The 22,381-nt window shown below is 38.4% G+C and overlaps 1 protein-coding gene across 4 annotated transcripts in view; it reads right to left on the minus strand.

The window, feature by feature from the left end:
- Positions 1 to 22,381, minus strand: part of PLEKHG1 (pleckstrin homology and RhoGEF domain containing G1) — a 2,146,741-nt gene that overhangs the window by 212,977 nt on the left and 1,911,383 nt on the right. For all 4 annotated transcript variants that reach the window (XM_044090606.1, XM_044090581.1, XM_044090674.1 and 1 more), the window contains one exon: positions 4,796 to 4,896. In XM_044090606.1, the coding sequence (XP_043946541.1) occupies positions 4,796 to 4,896 (101 nt within the window). The remainder of the gene's footprint in view (positions 1 to 4,795; positions 4,897 to 22,381) is intronic.

Genomic DNA, 22,381 nt, shown 5'->3' on the forward strand with positions numbered 1-22,381 from the left:
GACAAATGGGTTAATAAAGATAATGACACATAGCAAAGCAAACAGTACACCTTGATGCTGCCACAGCCGATTCCTTATCAGGTGCTTCAAACAGGACACTAAGGGATCACAGTGCTGCCTATGTGATACCTGTACAGCTGCCAGCATGACATGTGTCAGAAATGTGTTTGTGGCAACATTATTTCAACAGGGTATCTACTCCTGCATCATTTCACCCCTACACACCTACCTACCTATGTGTGAGGGGGAACTATATCTGGCACAGTACTCCATACCTCTCAACCTGAAATCATAAAAAATCTGGATAAAGGCACATGAAAAATAGGTACAAATCTGTATGTTGATTAACATAAAAATTGCATGCATAATTGCATAACCCCACCCACTCTGGTGGAATTGTGGGATGCCAACATTTAAATGCAAATTGAAGAACAGATAAAATATTACACACAAAATAAACAGAATAGTGTTTTATTTAAATTAATATTTGAACTTGTATCAAACTTTGAACTTGTGCAAACTGCAACACTAAAATGCACTTTTCTTCTATAAAAATAAAACTAACTGCTTCAACTTCTACAGCCAGAAAATAAATGAGCTGCATTTAAACAGAGGAAATCAGCAGATAGGTAGATTTTGGCAAATGCAATCAGTTCTTTTAAAGCAGAGAAGTGTAGCTATTAATTGAATTTAAATAACTGTAATAATATATGGATTTAGCTCACACTAGAAATACATTCAATATATTTTCTACAAAGATCCTCATTATGAAACAATATTTTCTATGGAAAATATTTATGCAATCTAGTGTAGAACTATCCATACAAACCATTACCTTTGAAACACTTACAATCAGGCTATTGAACAAACAATGCCTTTAGCTGTTTTTTGTTAATGATCATCTACAAATAAAGTGCCTGCTGCCCTTGAAGAATGCATTGCCTATGTTACATAAAAAATGATAAGCTAGTTATATTGCAATAGGGAATGGATGGCAAACTGATAACATGTTCATAGTTACTAGGTAACTCTGCCAAAGAGGACATTCTCAGGACTGCAGCATCCATTCCCTTTAAAAGTACAACACAGTATAATTTCAGCAATCCATCTACATACTGTGGGAGTAGAACCCGCAGCCTTCTGCATCAAAAGCAGGTATACTACCTGTTGTGCTACTAATAACACAAACAGACTTGGCATAAGCACTAAACTTCTCTCCCCCTGAAGAACTGTGCAGCACAGGAAATCTGGAAAAAGCCAAAATTTATTTGGGGTGGGGGGAGGCCCCAAAACAGCAACACATTTTAAACATTGCTTGTATAATCTTAGAAAGTTGCTAGAATTAAATGTTTTGTGTTACCATACATTTCCTGAAAGATAGGAAGACTGAAATTTAGATAGCTATCATTATTTAGTGAATTCAGTTCTCACTGGTTTGCTAGAAAACCACAAATTTTAAAAGGAACAGACAAAAAGTTTGACCCAAGCATTCCAGACATTCTATGAAACTTTGGACAGTTGAGAACTATGGACTTAATTCCTTGAAACACAAGTGGTGGTATGGGTAAAGAATTTAGGCTCCTGCTTTTGTACCTAAGGAACAGGGTTTGAGAAACCCTGCCCACCAGTTATACCTAACTGGGGCAACACAGACACAGACACACACACACAGACACACACACAGACACACACACAGACACACACACACACACACACACACACACACACACACACACACACACACACACACACACCTCTCCACTTGTCCCTAAGAAATAGATGAGAAAAGTAATGTTAAGCAGTGGTCCCAGTACACATTTGTAAGAAAATCAATGTCTCTCCAATCTAGCTACTAATAATACAGTTGTCTAAATCACTGCAGTGAGCAAAGTAAAAACAGTCCAAAGTGTTGCCCCTCTCACCCTCTGCCACTATCTCACAGTCTTTTCTTTTTCATTTGCCTTACCTGGAGGAGCTGGTGCACACTGCCTGAGAAGACTTAAACCTGTGGAGCGGTAAAGTTAAAAATTAAGTAGTAATGAATGTTCCTGACAGGCTGTCTCTCTTGCCTCGTGAAACTGATGTCACCGCACCCTGCACGTGATGATGTCAGGAACACATTCGTCCTAAAAAAAAACCCTCAGGAAATTTGGAAATTAAAGTGCCACTCAGGAATTCATGGTACCCCAATATTTTGCCCTCAAAACTGGCATTTACGAAGGAATTTGATACGGTTGAGGGGTATGTACTGCGCCCATGACAGAGCTGTACACAGTAAAGATGACAATATGTGATAGTACATTCCTGGTTTGCATTTGCTTCAGTAGACATTCCTGCACCATTACATCTTTACACCTTGTGACGACCGTGCCCTGGCCCAGAAATCAAGGAGCCTCAATCCTCACCACTAACACCAGGGAGGTTGTCTCCTAGAAGAGGAAAGGATAACTAATACACACAATAAAGTACAATTTCCCTTAAGTGCACACAGAGATCACAGTCAGTCTGGGGCTGGTTGCTCCCTTGCTCACCAGGTCCCCAATAAGACTCCCCACTGGCACAGCTACAGGGTCCAGGTCTCAGCCTAACTGGGCAAGCTAGAAACTCCAGTACCCTCTATGTCCAACCAGTGCTTTGTGTCCCTGCCCAAGTAGCTGACACAACACACACACACTTTGAGATAAGTATTTATACAACTTCACAGACACTCCTGGGAAAGGCTGACACAGATTCTCCAGCTGTGCCCCTTTACCCAGACTATATGGTAGTAATTACTGCCACCACCCAGTTAATAATATCAGCTACTAAAAGGCCCTTAAAAGGGTGTCCGATTATTACTGTGCAATATTAATATCCAATGGTAATGTGACTATACAGTCTAAGGCTTACTGAAAGGGCTTAGACAGTCAACTCTATAAATATATAATGTACTGTAAAGCATACTTCATCTCTACACAAAGCAGCCACAGGTAGAAGGTTTTAAAAATATTTAATAATAAATAATAAAAACACAAGACAAAACTACTACACCACAGCGATATCTAAGAGTTCGCAGATCACACAGAAACTTAAAATAATACAGTAGGACAGGTCTAGTTTCAAGGAAAAATACCTAATTAATCTTTACTAGCTTTAACTATTCCTACAAGATATCACAGTGCTAAAAACTTACATGTGAGCATAAGCAGAGTGCTGAGAAGTTAGATGTCCAGATCAAAATATTCCAAGTCTCTTATGAGCAATAGTATTTAAACATTACTAACAAACATCTCTCTAAGGCCCTCCCAAAATTACATTATTTTTGACACTTTGGTTTTCCCAGTATTCATATTGCATCATCTTAACACCTGGTCTGAGTTCTCAGGCCAGAAACTGCATTATTTAACAACCTAACACCTACACAGAAACTTACAACAATAGAAGACATTTCACATGTATATACTAACAGAAACTAAAGCAATAAAGCACCTTCCATATCTAAATTCTAGTCATAAACTTTAGCCTTAAAACAATGGGCATGAAATCTTTATCCAGCCGCCCTCGGGCCAAATTCTAACATGAAAGGATACAACATGCTTCACTGGGCCAGTAGAGTGCAATGTTGTCACATATTTTGCAGTTCCACATTTCACAGTATTTTCTAACATTTAAAAACATAAGCCTGTATTTTACATTTATTTATACAGTTGATAGAATTATATATTAAATTCTATTTGACTAGGCTGGCAGCCTTCGCCCATCTCCCCCAGTTGTCACACACCTCATCACTTTTTCAAATACAGCACCTGATACCATACATTAGGTGACAGTGCAACTCTCTAATGAGAAGCCCACATTTACTTGTGTTCTGCTTTAGAGAATCTAATCTGCAGGCAAGGTAACAGGTAGAGGTAACTACTGTTAACTCTATTAAAGTGGCAACACAGTGACATCTGCCAGTTTTGGAGACCTGAGTTACTATGCTGAAATGCTTTTCTTAATGTTTGCTCAGCTACACGGTTACATCTCTTTTGTTATGGCACTTGAGTTATCCTTTTTTACCTGCACTGTGCAAAATCTGGCTATTTGGTATGCAGTACTTGTTCTGCAGCCATTTTATGCCATTAATTTTAAACTGAGTACGGACTGCTGCAGGATTTTTTTTAAATGTCTATCCCTGTGCAATGTACACTGCGTCTATGGGTCCCACATTTTGTTACAGTGGATCATTTCACTAAACAAGCTACTCTACAAACATATCACAGCAGTCTATCATAAGCTGAATTTAATGACAGTAGTCATTTTGATTCAGCCCTTAAGAACAAGTAAAAGCAAAGAATCTTCTTATGGAGCTGTCCCCTCCTTAATGCCATAATGTGGTGGACTTCAGCTTATTCATCCCTTAACTGCACAGATCACCCTTAATTTTATACTAACATGGGAAGAAGGGGCTGACTTATGACCAGTTCATTATATGAAGACAGCTACCATTCACTTTTCAAGGCTAAATAAATGAAAATCCCAGGTATGGTGAAATATAATAAGACAGGGCATCATCCCAGGATTAATTATGCAAAACGCATGTTGTCAGCAAGTGTAACCAAAGGCAGTAATAACATAGCATCGAAACCTACTGAAGTAAAATAGCCATTTCATAGCCTTTAGTCAGTAAGTAAATTTCCCCTGCTGTAGTAGGCAAAGGTGAGGAAATGGCACCCCATAAGAGCCCTACAGGATAAAGCATGCTACCCATATGCTGCAAGACGTTGCTTAAATAATTAGCACAGGAAGACAGTTGCATAGCACACCATCTTACCTATTAAAATGATAGATATCTCGAATATTTCCAAATAAGGCTGAACGTTCTTCTGTCCCCAACAAAAGTCTGGACTGGTCAGTGATGCACTCAAGGTAATCCTGCGGACAGAAAGAGAGAGCAAGTCCATTGAAGTTATTTTAATACAGTTATTTGAATGTTATGTACTTTTATAGCTGTTTAACATATACAGACAACCTAATATAAAAGCAATAATTAAACGTTAACCTTTAATCACACAGCCCAGCTGAAATAACATTAGCTATTCTAAAGCCATGATTATCTCTGTATGACTCTGCAAATGTTAAAATACGCAAACCACAGCTGTGAAGAGCTCTTCCCAACTGGTCTAGGCTGATATTACATCATCAATGTGGATGTGAGGTCACAATATAGAGGGACAAGAATTCAAAGCAGACTACTTTGGCTCCATGAAATATAATGGAGGTTCCCCTTTCAATCTGCACCTGGAAGCATTAGGAATACATGTAGAAGTTTGGTGACTGACAGATGAGACTTTTGTTTTTACATAGAGGTTTAAGGCACTGAAGTAACTCTTTAATGAAACTCACAGAAAGTTTTCTAAACAAAGATCACAGACTTCCAAAATAGGAGTGCAATCATAAAAATGTGTTGCTGACCAGCACCCCAAATCACACCCAAAATATGCACTTTTCTCCAAGCAATGCCTAGTATGAACTTAATTGTCAGCAGTTCACAATACAACTATGCAAATGGCAACTTCATGAGCGTTAATGCTGGTAAGAAAGATATGTGTACCAGGTCATGATACAGGCCATAGACAAAGACATGTTATGGTCTGAATATCCAAAATATTTTTGAAAAAAAAATGCTCTTATCTGAGTACACTGTGCATGTGTGCGCACACATGTTAGGAATGCATCATGTTGCTGACTACACATTTAAAAACTAAAACATATGCAAATGATGCTCCAGTGAAACAGTTCAGTCCATAATTTTTCTTATGTACTGACAATATAAAGGTACAAAAATATTCTACTGCACAGTATATATTCTGCTCCATGTCAAAGGAAAAGTTTAAAAAATTTTTGTAAACATCAAAAAATGTACTCCTAGTTTGAGTTGTATGCCATTCCTGGTGGAAGGAGATGTGACCTGAAGGGAGGAGTTCTGGCAGGCGTGAATGGCCAGAAGACTCAGTAACCTTCGAATAACTATGAATTTCTAAAACATAATGTGCCAGGCACTAGCTCTAAAATATATTGGAGCAGCACTATATTTATTAACACCATCTTAAAATTGCCTACCACACTATAGGAATTTTTACTCAATGAATATATATATATATATATATATATATATATATATATATATGGATTCACTTCAATTCACTGAACTTTCAATTCACTGACTTTCATTTCACTGACACCATTTCACTGAAATTCATTTCACTGAAACTTCATTTCACTGAAAGTTCATTTCACTGACAAGTATTATTACAAAGTAAATGGAATATTCCCCCTTCCCCACTGTAGTGCGACCCTGGAGTTAGAATATATAGTTAGGGGGGTGTGGGAGGCAGAGCCCCCCACATCAGGGGGTGTGGGGGGCGCAGACCCCCACTTACATTTCTTTTACTAAGCAATATTATATCAAAACGTAAAAATATCATATGAAATGAAGTGGGGGGCTGCGCCACCCACACCCCCCAATGTGGGGGGCTCTGCCCCTCCACACCCCCCTAACTATATATTCTAACTCCAGGGTCGCACTACAGTGGGGAAGGGGGAATATTCCATTTTATTGCTAATAATAGTTGTCAGTGAAATGAACTTTCAGTGAAATGAAGTTTCAGTGAAATGAATTTCAGTGAAATGAAAGTCAGTGAATTGAAAGTTCAGTGAATTGAAGTGAACCCATATATATATATATATATATATATATATATATATATATATAGATAGATAGATATGTATATGTATGTACAAAGCAGCAGATATATGTTGCACAACTCAATGTGCTAGCCAAAAATAAAGCAACCATGTTGACAAGATGAGTTACACCAGGATAACACAAGGAAACATGTTTCATTAAGATCCAAGTGTTTTTTTGTCTATATACAAGTTAAAAACAGTAATAAGTGTTCTATTTAATGCAGTTCAAATGACTGTGACAGCTGACCCCTTTCTTAAAATAAATGTTTAAAAACATTAAAAAAAAAAAATATATATATATATATATATACACACACACACACACATATGTGTTTTATATATATATATATATATATATATATATATATATATATATATATATATAGTCACACAAGTGTAATAAAAATGCACAAGCCGACGTAAAAAAAAATACTTAAAATTATATTAAAATGAACTGTAATGATAAAGCACTATATAATAACAGAAAGTCTGTCCATATAAAACACTTTTTCATACAATAACAAAGTGACATTCCAAAACAGTTAAACACTCAAATACTAAGAGGCCTGATGCTTAACTTTTGATCTACTTTTATAAATTAAAAAAGTAGTGTTTTTTTGTGTATACCTGAGTACTTTTATAACTATTTATACTCATGAGTGACTGAATATGTATACATATTTTCTTAACGTTCTTAAACATGTTCTTTAAGAAAGAAGGGCCAGCTGTCCTGTGATCATTTGATTTCCTTAATATAGAGGACTTAGTGTTTGTTGTTTTTAACAATGCTGATGAAGTCTGCATACAAGCTGAATAAGATAAAACACTTAATCTTAAAATGTATTTTTCTTGGATTATCCTGGTGTACCTCCTATTGTCAGTATAGTTGTCCTAATTTTGGTACCAGATATGTATGTGTGTGTAAGTAGGGTTGGTTAAACAGTCCTCAAGCATTTTCATCACAAAAAGTTTTTTAATAATTTGGTTCATACCTCTCAAGTGTTCCTCATTACGAGGAACGTACCTCATTTGGGGTCTTAAAAAGTTCATGTTCCTCGAAGTTCCTCAAAGTTCCACATTGAAAGAGTCTGTCACACATTCAGTGTTAGGAATTTTTTTAAGTGAAATCCATGGTAAGTAGAAGTTAATCATATTAATTCATTAAAGGATCTTCCTTATGAGTAAAACCAGCATATTTTAACCATCCTATGACCTTCCTAGTTGAAGTTGTTAATAAGCCATTAGTATGTGTTCCACATTTTGCCCATTTGTTCCACATTATGAAGGTGAGTGTTCCTCATTTTGGAGATGGAAGGTTGAGAGCTATGATTTGGTTATAAAAAAATGGTGCATGGTACAAGGTTGCAAGCATAAAACATGCCAAAATCAGTGCTAACTGGAATGATAACAGCAGACATGTGTCTCTTTAAACAACAGTGTGAAAAAATATTCCTGGCTTTCACTTGTATGAAATAAAAGCTGACACTGTATACTAGCTCACACTGAAACAGAGTATGTTTTCAGGTCCAGTGAAGTATTTCTTAAAAAAAACAGGCAAAATATACAGGTAGTCTTATTTATCTATTCGCTCATTATATTTGTTAATGGGGATGCTCTCAATGAGCAACAACCCATTTTCAGTGGAGGCCGAGGGAGAAGAGCTTCGCTAACCTTGTCCTGGCAGACTACACTTCTTCTTCTTCTAAACTTTACTTTTGCAAAATCTACTATAGGACCAACATGAAAAAACAATGTGCACTTTAAAGGGTCAATCCCAGAGTCTAAAATTCTGTCAAAAAGAAACCTGTTCTGATACCTCCCACTTGTCACCACCCACTTAACATGTCATCATCAACCCTACTCCTGGTTTCAGTTTGCAGCCCTGTTTTCATTCCTGCTGGTGAATACAATTAACAATATTCAGTTCCTGTCAAAGCTTTCAGTCCCCAATTACTATAAAACAATAAGGTTATAAAACACATTTTGTGTGTGTGTGTTTGTGGTGAGGATGGCTAGGCAAGACTCTCACTGTTTACTTTTTATAAACTTGTCAAATAGCTTTATCTTAATTCTGCAGCTCTTTAAGTCCTTTACTTATTCTGTATAGTGTAACTGTTAGCAGTATAGTCAAAAGAGTGTAGTTTAGTGAATTCATAGGTTCATGGGAGGTTACTAGGCTAGCAGACCTACAGCCTTTACAAGCCTTGGTATGTTAATCCCAAGTATCCCGATCTGTTATTTTTGGGTAGTTTGCAGAATGAATTTATGGACAGAGTGGGTCTGTGATCAATACCGGCTATCCCTGTCTATGAGGGACATGGGTGCCATGCCCATGGATGAATTTGCGGTTTCCCATCAAATTATCTAGGCTGAATTTAAATAGGTTCAGTGAGAAGCTGTTTTACGTAAATAGGAAGTCTATTCCAGAGAAACAGCAGTCTCTGGGAGACACATCTGTCTCTCCAGCATGTCCCGTTAATGTCACAAGCTAGGTTAAGATCCCTAGAATGAGTGACTCTTGTGTCATTTGACTTGCAGATGTGCAGCATTTCCATTAGGGCAGGGTTGGAGATGTCCCTATAGGCCAGCCACAAGTCACCTCTCAACAGCCTATAGGATACAAAGTAAAGTGACAGGGCTTTCAGCCTCCATGTAGTTTATGGTTTGGAGTCCCTGTATTTTCTTAGCGAGAACCTTGGAGGTCTCTCCAGCTGCTACAGGTGTCTGGTGAGGGACATGTTAAAGTCCTCTTTATACTCTATTAGTGGTCTGATAAGGGTCAAGTACAGTGGAGTTTTAACTTTCCTTGACCTAGATGCTATTCCCTTGCTTATAAGGTGCACAACATAGAAGGTTTTACTTACCATTTTGGAAACTTGGTGGTCAAAGTTCAGATCGCTGTGTTCCCAAGTCTTGCACCACTGGGTTGGAACTCAGGGAGGTGCTGTCAACATTGTAATTTGTAGGGAATTCCTTTTTTCCAAAGGGAATAACAATGCATATGTTTCATTTAGATTCATACCATGGCTTTGGCACCAATCATTCATTTGTGATAGCTCTTCTTGTAACATGTTGACATTATTGGGGATCCAATGATTGTTCCCATTTGCAATCATCAGTAAACTTGGTGAACCAAAGGCCACTTAGGACTTCTGAGAAATAGATGCCAAACAATAAGGGGCCCAGCACAGACCTATGTGGTACTCCACTGGTGGCAAGTCTACTCATGGAGGTGGAGTCACCAATTTTGACAGACTGTGTTCTGTCAGTGAGCCATTTCACTACCCATCTAGGTAAATAAGGGTTTCTCAAGAATGCCAGAGTGGGGAATTGTGTCATAACCCATGGCAAGATCAAGATAGCAAGTGTGCACTGTCTTACCTTCATCCATGGCTTTGGTGACATTCTCAAAGTATTCCACCAGGTTTAACAAGCACAATCTACCCTTAAAGAAGCCAAACTGGGTTGGGTCTAGCATTTGGAAGTTGCCTATGTCCTTGCTGATAACGTCCATTATAATTCTATCCATCACCTTTCAGATGAGGCTGGTTAGACTTATGGGCCTGTAGCTCCTAGGGTCAGTTGACCACCCCCCCTTTGTGCAGGGGGATTAATGCTGCTGTTCTCCATTCTGCAGGAACATAGCCAGTTCTCAAGCTATGATTAAAGAGAATGTCAAATGGATCTACTAGGTCTTATTTTAGATTGTTTAGTAAACAATTTGGGATAATATCTGGTCCCACTGAAGCAGTTTTTTGGCTTTGGCAAGTGCAGAGATGTCCTGTACTCTAGAGATACTAGGCAGAGGGCTGGTGTCAGGTATGCTTTAGGATATAGTAGGTTGGGATGGTGGGGGGGTGAAGTTTGTGCTGAATCTGTCAGCCAGCAGGTTAGTGATATCTTCCTGTGCAGTATGAGTGATCCCATCTACAAGCCGTCTCTTGATGTTTTCCCGTTTCTCTACAGTGAAGAAATCTCAGATTTAGTGTATAAAACTGTCAGAATTTGCTGTACTGTATAGCCCCACTGTCACTAAGTTTTGGACATCATTGCTTAAAATGAATCTCTTGCTTGCATCACATGTATTTTTTTTTACAGGATGTCAGAAAAAAAATTACATGCGGCTAGTATTCAGAGCTCAAAAAACAAAACATGAAAAAAAATGCTTTTCCTACAGTTCAAAACGTGCTTTCTACAGAGCACGTGGTAGTCAAGCATATCATCATAGCACTTAACTAGCATTCAAAAATCTGCACAAACGAATATATGAAATGAAATTAACAGAAAACTGTTTAGTTATGTTTTATCTTTGAATTGCACCTATGCTTTCTTGCAAAGTAGCAACAAATCAGGACATAAAAATCCTGAAAGGCTACCTTTCTCAAAGGATAAAAAGCACAGGTGGAACTGATGAAATCACTCAGTGAGAGCAATTTAAGATGGAATCTGGCTAAGACCATTGAAACTTCCTGTAAACACCCCTCCCCCAACTGCTGCAGACAAAGCTGGAACATGCTCTGAAAGCCAGATTGAAAATGTAAATAAAAAACAGAATCAAAACAAAAAATCTCTGTCCTTTTAAGAGTTATGGGCAATTTACTTGAAAAGGCATCACTGGCCAAACTGCTTGGTCCCATAGATCATTAAGAGGCAGTACAAAGTGGTAGCAGCATGAGGTTTGTCAACCTTTAATATCTTTTACTGGGAAAACAGATACCACAGCACAGTGGTTGTCGACAGTGGTGGTTCATATTACTTTGAACTACTACTGTGGGAAGGGGGTATCTTCTGTAAAAGCTGTCATGGTAGACTTGAAGTTGTTGGTATTCTAAAAAAAAAAAAAAAAAAAACATGCCTCTGGATCAGGACCTCAGGGCCAAAGCTGAGTTCTTCCAAGCATTCTAATACTCTGCAGTTACGTCCCCTCGTATACATCTGTTACTGATTCTTCTCACTAAAAGCTTCATAGTATACCTTGATGGTAATTATCAGATGTGAGCTGACCAATCAATTCTCAAAGGAAGTAGGTGAACTATGAACACATTAGTACATTACTCGCAGATAACTATTCAACATTTTTTTTAACAAATAACCTAAACTATCACATAACAGTAATAATATGTAGTAGGAAGAGGCAGGTTGTGTTGGGCTATACTCACTCTGCTATGTGTATAATATAATATAATGCATAGCAATGTATGACTTCTATCATAACAGCGAACAATAAAATTAATTAAGGGAAACTCTGTTACATATAACCATTAAAGGTAGACCTGATTTTCAGATGTAAAGCTTACATAAGGAATTGTCAAAATCCATAAATATCCCTGCCCTGCCTCTCAAATGTCCCTATTTCAGAGGAATGTTCCTATTTTCAAGCCTTATTTACCCCTGCACAGGATGTCCCTTTTTTCAGGCTTGATTTATCCCTTCACGCAATTTTCTTAATTCCCCTCATCACGTGCAATTTTTGAAGCTGTCTAGTACAAAGAAAAATAAACTATATAACCAACATACTAGTGGCAAAAATAATTTAAAGGAAGTGGACGCACTTTTTGAAATTCCCTTTTTCTTAAGGAAAAACAAATGACTGTGTATGGTAGAATTTTACAACAGTTCATCAAAGAATGAAGATTTTACACTGCCTCCTAGATAATGTGCATGTATTTTTCCATCATTTTTGTCACTCTGTGTTTTAAAATACATCTTTCTGAGTAGCATCCCACATTCCTACTGCAAGCAGGAAGAGGTGTGCAATTTGATATTCAAATTTTATCTTAATTAGAGGTCCAGATTTTTAGCTAGATGGTTCTACTTTTCAAGGCTTTTGTTTCTATTTTATTTATTTATTTTATTTTACATTTGTTGACCAGGATAGTCCGACTGGATACATGTCCACTTTCAGCAGAGGCCCAGGGACAATAGCTCCAGTTATACAGATAATACACAAAAACAGTAAAGCATGTTTTACAAACGATATTAAGCACTGACCTCATCAAGAGACTAGAACGATTCACAGTGTATCATTGTTTAAAAACCGAGTAGGTTCCAACTAATAGTTTTCAGCAATACAAAAATGCATATAGTACTATATAGAATGTGAAAGTAAATAAAGAGTTAGTCAGAATTGGAACAAGGACATAGCCAGTGTGTTATAAAATGCTGTCTGAGACTTTTTTTGAAATGGTTTAGAGAGGATTCAAGAGTAAGGTTAGCTGGAAGTGAATTCCAAGTTTTGCCGATGAAGTTGGCAAACAGGGAGTCTCCAGCTGAGTTGTCATTTTTGAGTGTTTGGACCAACAGTTTGTTAGATGAGTTAAGTGGCCATGAGTTACTATACGGCTTGATTATAGTATGGAGTGCGGGAGTATTTTCAGTTCGGTTGAGAACTTTGTGCGCTACTATGAGCTGACTGAACTGAAGTAAGGAGGGCAATTCTAGCCACCCTAGGAGCTTAAGGTTTTGACAGTGGTGTGCCCTGTATTTTGAGCAGATGGCAAATCTGGCAATATGGTTGTAGCAGTATGAGAGTTTGCTAAGTTCAGATTTGTTCAGGTTAGCGAGTATAGGGGAAGCATAAAGAAGGGTAGAGAGTAGATGAGAGCAGGCGATGGCAGTCCTAGCTAACGGGGTTAGAAAAGGTTTATTTTTATATAGTGAGCCAAGCTTCTTATTAACGGTTTTGATAGTTTGATTGACATGCATATCAAATTTGAGGTTATTGTCTACTATTACCCCTAAGAGTTTAATATGGGCATCCAGGGAAATAATGGTACCATTGCTGACTATTTTAAACGTCTTCAGGTTGAGAGGTATATCTGTGCCATGTAGGATATAAGGGCCTTGCTCAAAAATCAGAACAAACTCAATGTCTCCCTTTAGAACAAGTTATAACATTTCCCTTAAATATAATAACTTAACAGAAGGTTCTTCCCAAAGGTCCATAGTACTCTTCTTGCCATAATAAATTACTGTATTTTTTCTAATCCATTTAACATTATACAGACTAATAATCTGCACTGCATAAACTGACAGATTCAATTTTGTAACATCCCTCTTATACACATCTGTTTTTTGCCACAGAAATGATATAAAATTCTTCATAATGCTTTCTTATTCCTCATCAACACAAACATTACAATTAATGAGTAACCACAACAAGAAAATATTCATGGCCAAAGAAGAAAGACTACATTTTATAAAACCTGTACTACCTACCACGGGTGCCATCTTAATTTAGTTTTGTTTAACATAAACTACGAATTTCTTGTATGCCAAAATATATACACTCCCATGACTTTTCAAAGTACTTCAGTCTTCCTGTCATAGCAGTTGTGTACTCTTGTGAAACCCTGTCATAGCAGTTGTGTACTCTTGTGAAACCCCTTAATGTTTACAACAGCTTTATCTTCCACCTGTATTTAAAACCCTTTTCTTCTTAGTTGGCAGCATTGTAGCATAAATCAGCCACCTTCCTGTGACATATTTTATATGTCACTGATTTTTCAAAGACATCCCTGATTTGAGGTCAACATTTTCCCCCGTCTCTTCTAAAATCAGTCATCTTTCAGAAAAGGGCACTGATTACCATCGACAAACATCAACAGTCATTAGTATTACAGACTCCTCTTACTTCTGAAAATCCATGTTAATTTAAAGTCTCTTAATCTATCCATTTTTTAAGATGATTAATACCTATATTTAGAGTTTGTCCTTGAAGCATCTACCCCTGTGGCAAAGAGGGATAAAGCCCTAAGTAATCTGTGTATGATCATGGAGCTGGCAGGAAATGGGCGGGAGATTTGAGTTAGAGGCATACAGCTTGCCCATACTGGGGGGATGAGGGCAGTTTGGATCACCATTTGGTGACACCAGCTGGAAGTTCGGGGGGGGGGGGGTGCAGCCATCTGGAAGTGCTGTCACGGCATAGCCACACAGGACAGGGAGCAGTCATAGAGGGAACCTTGTGTACTCCACCTCTCCCCAAGACTGGCAGTTTTATAACAAAGCTTTATTTTACCTTTTATTTCCTTGCAATTATGTTTTCATGTTTGCAGTTTATCTTTCCAATTCTTAACTATGTATTTTTTGCTAGTCAATGAAGACTAACTGCATTTAATAACTTATCACTCTAATCCTCCTGTTAGTTTACCTTGTACCTTGCCGTAAACAACTATAGTTTAACTATGTATTTCTGAAAAAAGCCTTCATGATTGTTGAATATGCAGTTGTGCTACCTACCTGCAATGAAATGTTATATTATACGTTATTTGAAACCTAGCAAAACACCTACAAGACAATACTACCAAAGAATGGTTTGGTAACCATTTAATTAACTTTCCGGGGAAAGCCATTTGGCATGACATTTACTTTTATATTTTTTATCCTCTCCTTCAAAATCTGATATCTCATCTATAATAACCTTAAACGAAGTATGCATTTTTCACCATTTGACTCCCTGACACTGCCCCTACCCTAACACTAACCCCATAAACTTACTTAAAAAAAACTTTTACTATTAATACTATCAAACAAGACAGTCTGACACACAAATGCAGATGCACAATCAAACACAATACAACATTCGGTCACTTACCAGATTTTAATAACTCTAACCCTAACAAACACACACACACACACACACACACACACACACACACACACAAAAACATTCATCAGCACTATCTTGAAAATACCTTCAACAGACTCACTCACACACTACAAAACATTCACACACACCACTAAATCTCATCTAGCCTTTACTGTAACCCTAACCCAGGCTTGTGATATCACGCTCATGTGCACACATGCACACACACCATTGAATACATTTATCCTCTTCCCTTACACTAACCCTAACCAGCACACACCACCAAATCTCTTCTTGTACCTAGCCCTTATTCTAACCCCAACCCACAAACACTTACACACATTCCGACCCCAATCCACTTACCTTACACACACCTATTCAAACTTCCTGCCTTTGATGAAAAATACTATCAGCAGCGTGTGTTCAACCCCTTTATACACAATGTCAAATAAATTGCTACTTGACAGTGTCTAACAGCAAATATTTGTGCATGTTTATATTATAGAATTTATTTACACACACAACTATATATATGTGTGTGTATGCATTAAATGCATATACACAGAGTAACTTTTCTTGCGGAGGAAGGGTAACACAAGTCACTACAAATCTGACCATTTGCCATAAGCAGGCAAGCAGTAATTTTTGCACAGATTTAATGTATCAAAAAGGCCACTTGTAAAGCATTCTCCTCTGATCTATATCCAAGAACTATTTTTCTGCCCCATATTTCTGATCTGCTCCTCAGAAAATGTGTGGTTTTGTTTTTTGTTTTTTTTGGAAATTCATTGAAAATTGAATTGGCTAAAAATAATGACAGACATTTAAGCTTTAGACTTCATATCCTTCAGAAAATGCATGATAGTACACAACCTGTTACTGTAGCAACATTCTAAGTTCATAAGAGCAATATTTAAAATCTGTCCTTATTTTTAGGTTTTTGTACTATCACTGTTTCTGGCTTTGTCTGGATTTCTTGTGCTAAGAGGTTGAGAGGTGTGTCTGTAGCTCAAACCCAGCTTGTTAGCCTATTTCCAGGTACTCATTGCTTCCTACTATGAGATACACAGATAATTCACCAACATTCTATTCATACAATGCACTATAAGATCAGAGACCTTTCAATCAGCAGGCAGCAAGGGACAACATTAGTCTCTGAGACATTTTATTAGGTACACCTGTACATGACAATAGAGAATAAAGTTGCCAATTTCTGAAGTAGAAAACAAAAGCCCAGTTTTTAGGATACATTTACTGACATTAAAGGTAATATATTTCTTCCCCATATTCTCTATCTGGGAAGGTTATTTTCTTTTATCATTCAATGGCATACATTAAACATTTAAATTAATTTGTGTAAGACCAAAGGAACTATGTTTGCCTGCATTGTGATAACAATGGTGGGCGCTCGTCATTTTTATTTTAAACTATTACAATGGCACACCAAAGGAGGTGGAGTTGCAATATATATAAAAGACATACACACCTCCAGGCTGGCCAAACATTCCAGGTGCAGTTAACCATTGACAAGATCCTTATTAAAATCATAGCTAGCTACAGGCCCCCAGCTTTGACTCAGGATGCCCACTCCACCTATTTGGACCTCTTTGAATCTATCAAGATTCAACCCTTTACCCTGATCCTGGGTGACTTTAACTATCCAGCCATAGATTGGAAGAACTATTCATGCCAAAACACAAATGCCCAGAGATTCCTTGATTTCATCAATGCAAAGGCTTTGGACCAGCTGGTTGACACCCCCACAAGAGGTGAAAATATCTTGGAATTGTTTTTTACCAACACAAGCAACCACTGCAGCATCCCTACAGTGTCATTCTACCTGGTAAGATCCAACCACAAAGCTATCAGTTTCGAAATCACCATCTCCACTAACCCCCCCCCCCCCCCCAGCTAGGGTGAAATAAAAAAACTTCTTCAAGGCTGATTACAACCTCCAGAGGGAAGGTATAAACATCTTCAAAGCCCGTTCCCCCTCCATAAGAACTGGCACATATGTCCAAACCTACACCAAAGTACTATACAAGCATTTATATAACTGCATGGATCAGGAATACTCAACAGGACAAATTCCTCCTCCTCAAGGAAGAATAAACCTGTCTGGTGGACATCCGCAATAAATAAAATTGCTGTCCTGGACCAAGAAGGAGCAGATGCCTAATTGGAAGCAATCTCTCCTTAGCCTAAACAAGCAAATAAGAGCACTAGTAAAATCCTTCAGAGCAAGCTTTGAGTCCAAACTGGCCACATCTACTAAAGACAATCATAAAGCCTTCTTCACATATGTCCACACTCTCAAAGGTAGTACTCAGGTCTGCTCAGAACAGATGGTCAAGGACAACACATACACAAATGCTGTAGATATACCCAACCTGCTGGCAGGCAGGTTCAGTGAAAACTTTACCCCTCTGCCCCCCCCCTCATCAGTAAATCAGGACATCCACAGCACCTGCCTCCTCCTCTTAAATCTAGGGAGCAATTCATCACTGCCCTCTCAAATGCAAAAAAATACAGCCACCATGGGACCTGATAACATCCCAGGCTGCATCCTACATCAACTCAGGCAAGAACCTGCAGCATCATTAGGCACCCTATTCAACCAAAGCCTGAGTACTGGCTTCATCCCTGCCGAGTAAAGGACAGCCACTGCCATCCCTTTGCACAAAGGTGGAGCGTCCACCAATCCAGGAAATTACAGACCCATCAGCCTTACTAGCCTGATCTGCAAAGCCACTGAGTGCATCATCATGGACCTCATTAACAAGGACATCAGCGACCTCCAAATCCTTGATCCCACACAGTTTGATTTCATCAGGGGGAGGTCATTCCTGTTAAATTTGCTCAACTTCTTTGAGACAGTCACCAAAGCCATCAGTGAGGGGAAGATGGTGCACATCACCTACCTTGACCTTGCCAAAGCCTTCAATACTATTCCCTAGCTTGGTTATAACAGATAAACTCTCTCAATCTGTATGTCACCAGATGTGTAGCAAACTGGCTCACTGATGGAACCCACCTAGTGAAAATAGGAGAAGCCACCTCATGCAGTAGACCTGTAACGAGCAGTGTACCCCAGAGATCAGTCTTGGCGCCTCTGTTTGGGATATACTTTTCAGAGGTGCAGGCCAAAACCAGTTGGCTATGGCTGACCAAGTTTGTAGATGATTGCAAGCTGGGAGCTGTCATCAATTCCCCTAGTGATGTGGACATACTCCAAGAGGGTCTCACCCAAACAAATGACTGGTTCCAGATACATGGCTTCACACAATGCCAAAAAATGCATCATCCTCCCCTTCGGGGAGAGTGAAGTCCCCACAAATTATCACATTAATAACAAGGTCTTAAGCATGCAATCAGTCATGATGGACTTGTGCACACAGGTTGACAACAAACTGATTTTTGTCCATGATATTACCTCCATTGTATGGAAAGCTTTCTACATGGCCACCCTCATTAGTAAGGGTATATACTCATCGAAAGACAGGGAGTTCATAACATCCCTGTAGTCTACCCTTATAAGATCCACTATTGAGTACAATGCCCCTTTTGGCATGTACCTCACAAAGCAGATGCAGCAGCTGGACAGACCACAGAGGTTCCACACCAGGAGAATCTAATGCCTCAAACATCTACCCTACACAGATAGACTAAAGGCCCTGCCCCTCTACTCTGTCTCATACAGACTCCTTAGAGGTGACCTTTGTCTGGCATACAAAGCAATCTCAGACCTCGGCTTGACGGGACTGCTGCATAACCACAAGTCAAGCTCCACTCGAGTAACCTACACGCATGATCCCTACCTGGTCTGTGACATCAATAGGACTTGTTGATGGGACAGATTTGTGCCCCAGAGACGCCTCCTTCTGTGGAATAGACTCTCTCTCTCTCCATGTCAAACAGAGTACCTCATTAACTGTTTTTAAGTGCAACCTGGATAACTGGTTGGTGAACACAAAATACACCCCTGGTATTCCACCTGTGTCCCTGCTGGACAGGGGCATTGGGTGCTGACTTGTCGGAACATGGGCTGAAGTCTTGGCTAGGCTTGTAAGGGCCTCAGGGCCAATAGCCTAGTAACTTCCTATGATCTTATGATCCTATACATCTCAACCTCTTAGATCAAGAGATCTGGACAAAGTCACTGGTAATTGGAGGGGGGGGGGGGCAAAGGCCCAAAATTAGGGACACTTTTTAAATATTGTTCTTAAACTTAGAAAGTTGATAGAACAGGTTTTGAATTAGCATGCATTTTCTGAAGTGTATGAGGTCTGAAAATCAAATGTCTTCTATTATTTTCTGACTTCAGACTTCAAAGATTTAAGAGTGATTTGCCAGAACTACAATTTTGTGAGAAATGGACCAAAATATGAGTAAAAATTCTGGACAGTTGAGAGATATGTGCAGCACACCCAAATGAAACAGGAACAGAAGGAAAAAAACAGTAGCCTGCCCATAATGCTGCAAGCAGCTTCCCTGAAGGGTAAACAAAGATAACCTGTGTTTGTAAACAGACACACTGGAACCAAGACAGGATTTGTTTCAAGTGTAAACAAATGTTATTGAAAGAAGTGTCTGCAGGTTAATGATTGGTAGAACTACATCCCAGTGTAAACATGAAAGCAGGTTTAATAGCACTGCTGCTTAAAGCTGTGTTTAGACCTCCAGGACAAGTAAAAAGTATCAGTGGAAGTCTTAAGATATACACTGTGAAACCAGTCGTTTTATTCTTAATGAACTTCAGAGTTGATCTTTTTCACTGAAGACAGACACAGAACGTTACCATTATGCAGCTAATATAGGCAGATATTACAAAGTGAAGATTTAATGAAAGGTTCATTCTCCTTGATATGATAATAAAGGGCCAGCTTGCACACATAATGACATGGTGCAGTAATGGGAACATTTACCCGGGCAAGACATACTGATTATTAATTTTATTTCAACCTGTCAACACATACATCATCTCTGTCATTAGGATATGAACCATAGGTGACCTCCTTTATACAATATTTTCTTGCAGATACAAAAGGGAACCATCCCTCTCTTAGTCCATTTTAAAATACAGTCAGTCTGTCATCAGTCACTCACAAAGCAACACTTAATTGCCTCCTATGATGTCTACCATGCATGCCTAATATGCCTACCCGACCAAAACTGCTGGCCAGCTTCTTATAGTGTACGCATTTTATTTATTTATTTTTTTCTCCTCCAGAAAATTAAGACAGCACATTAATGTAAGTGCTTAAATCCGTACATACCTTTCTAAGCAGACTGAAGTATAAGAACAAATTTATAGGCCAAATATATGTTATAAACTTAATCCGGATAGTTCTTAATCTTTTGTGAGCCTAGAAGGAAAGTTCATACTGCTTTTCATGAGTGCTATACAGTGGAAACAAAGCTATTATTAGATGCATCTCTAGAGATTGCAAAGGGGCATTAAGCATCCATGAGCTCTTGCAAATTTCTTCTTTGTCCTGAGTCTGTCGAAACTGTTTGCAATCTATTCTTTGCTATGGAATGTAAGATTGTAGTGCCCCTGTTTATGTAGTATGGAGTAAAATGATAAAGCCTTGATAGGACCACAATTGGCAATTAACTGCTTGGGAAATGGAGATGCAGGACAGAGAAGAAAAGGAGGGAGTCTCTGATGCCAGCCTGCCCGTAATGGGAGGAGGGACGTAGTCCTGCTGACAGTAACACTGGCACTTACTGGAGAGAAAGGGGCATGGAATGCAGCTGACATTCAGTTGTCTCCACCAAAAAAGGCAGTTTTTCTGATGTGAGAGTGCAGGACTGTAACCACCCACAGGGAAAGCACTGTAGGCAACTAAATCTGTGAACACATGACTGCAGTTAGTGTGGGAAGGGGTTAGGATTAGAATATGAGGAAAACCCCCTAACAACTGCCTGGACAATAGCCTCCAGGGATCTGCTGTCATCCCACAGGGGAAAGAATGGGCTGAATGAGTGCAGGACGGCTAGTGGGCAATGGAGACTTAAAAGAGAAGTATGGATGAAACCTGATACCAGGTGTAAAGTATATACTACATGTTAAAGGTCCTGCATTAAATAACACATACAAAACATTTATGGTTTTATTTACTTTATACATATATATATATATATATATATATATATATATATATATATATATATATATATATATATATATATATATATATATATATATATATATACGTATATATTATATATAGTATATATATATATATATATTTTATACATATATGTATAGATATAGATACTCACACACACACACACACACACAAACACACACAGACACAGTGTGCGTGGATTTCTTTGAGAGAAGGTGCTGGAACAAATCGCCAAGTTTTACAAATATGAGGCACAAATCCTAATGAACTCTGACTTCAAAGATCTGCGCACTCTGATACAATAGCATCCTTTTATAACCGTATTCTACACTGAGCCACCAGAGTTTTAAAACTGATAAATAACTGAAAAAAAAACTAAAACATTTTCTGTTAGCTACAAGGCAAACTGTTTGTGTATATTTTCTTGGACAGGCTTTCCCCCTTATTCTCCTCTGACTGTGTCATATAAATGTCAGCACAGTTTACTTCATGTGGTTATCAAAAAGAACTCAAGACTTCAGCAGTGAGTTCTACCTCTGCATGAGCAATCAAGATAACTGCTCTGTGCTTCAGGTTCTTAACACACTTCAAGTTTCTATTAGTCCTTACAGCAGTAAATTGTGCTTTGTTACGTTGTTGCTTATCTCCTAGATTTAATTCTGTTATAGCAGCTTATGTTTTCTGAAATCTCTTTGCTACATTCCTGCTGTTCCTGATAAAATGAGAAACATCAAACTTCAATTATTTTCTCTGCCATGGTACAAGAGGCAATCATTTTCTCTGTCAAGGTGCAACCAAGAATACCAGAAATAAACTGAGTAATTTCTCAGTGTCACTTTTCAACCATGAAAATAAACATCTTTTTGATGTCTGCACTGTCAAGCTTCTGATACCTTCTATCACTGTAAAATGAATTCAAAAGATACAGAAATGAAATAAGAAGATG

The sequence above is a fragment of the Protopterus annectens genome, chromosome 1.part0, assembly GCF_019279795.1.
Source record: "Protopterus annectens isolate FY-2018-M chromosome 1.part0, PAN1.0, whole genome shotgun sequence".
Lineage (NCBI taxonomy): Eukaryota > Metazoa > Chordata > Ceratodontiformes > Protopteridae > Protopterus > Protopterus annectens.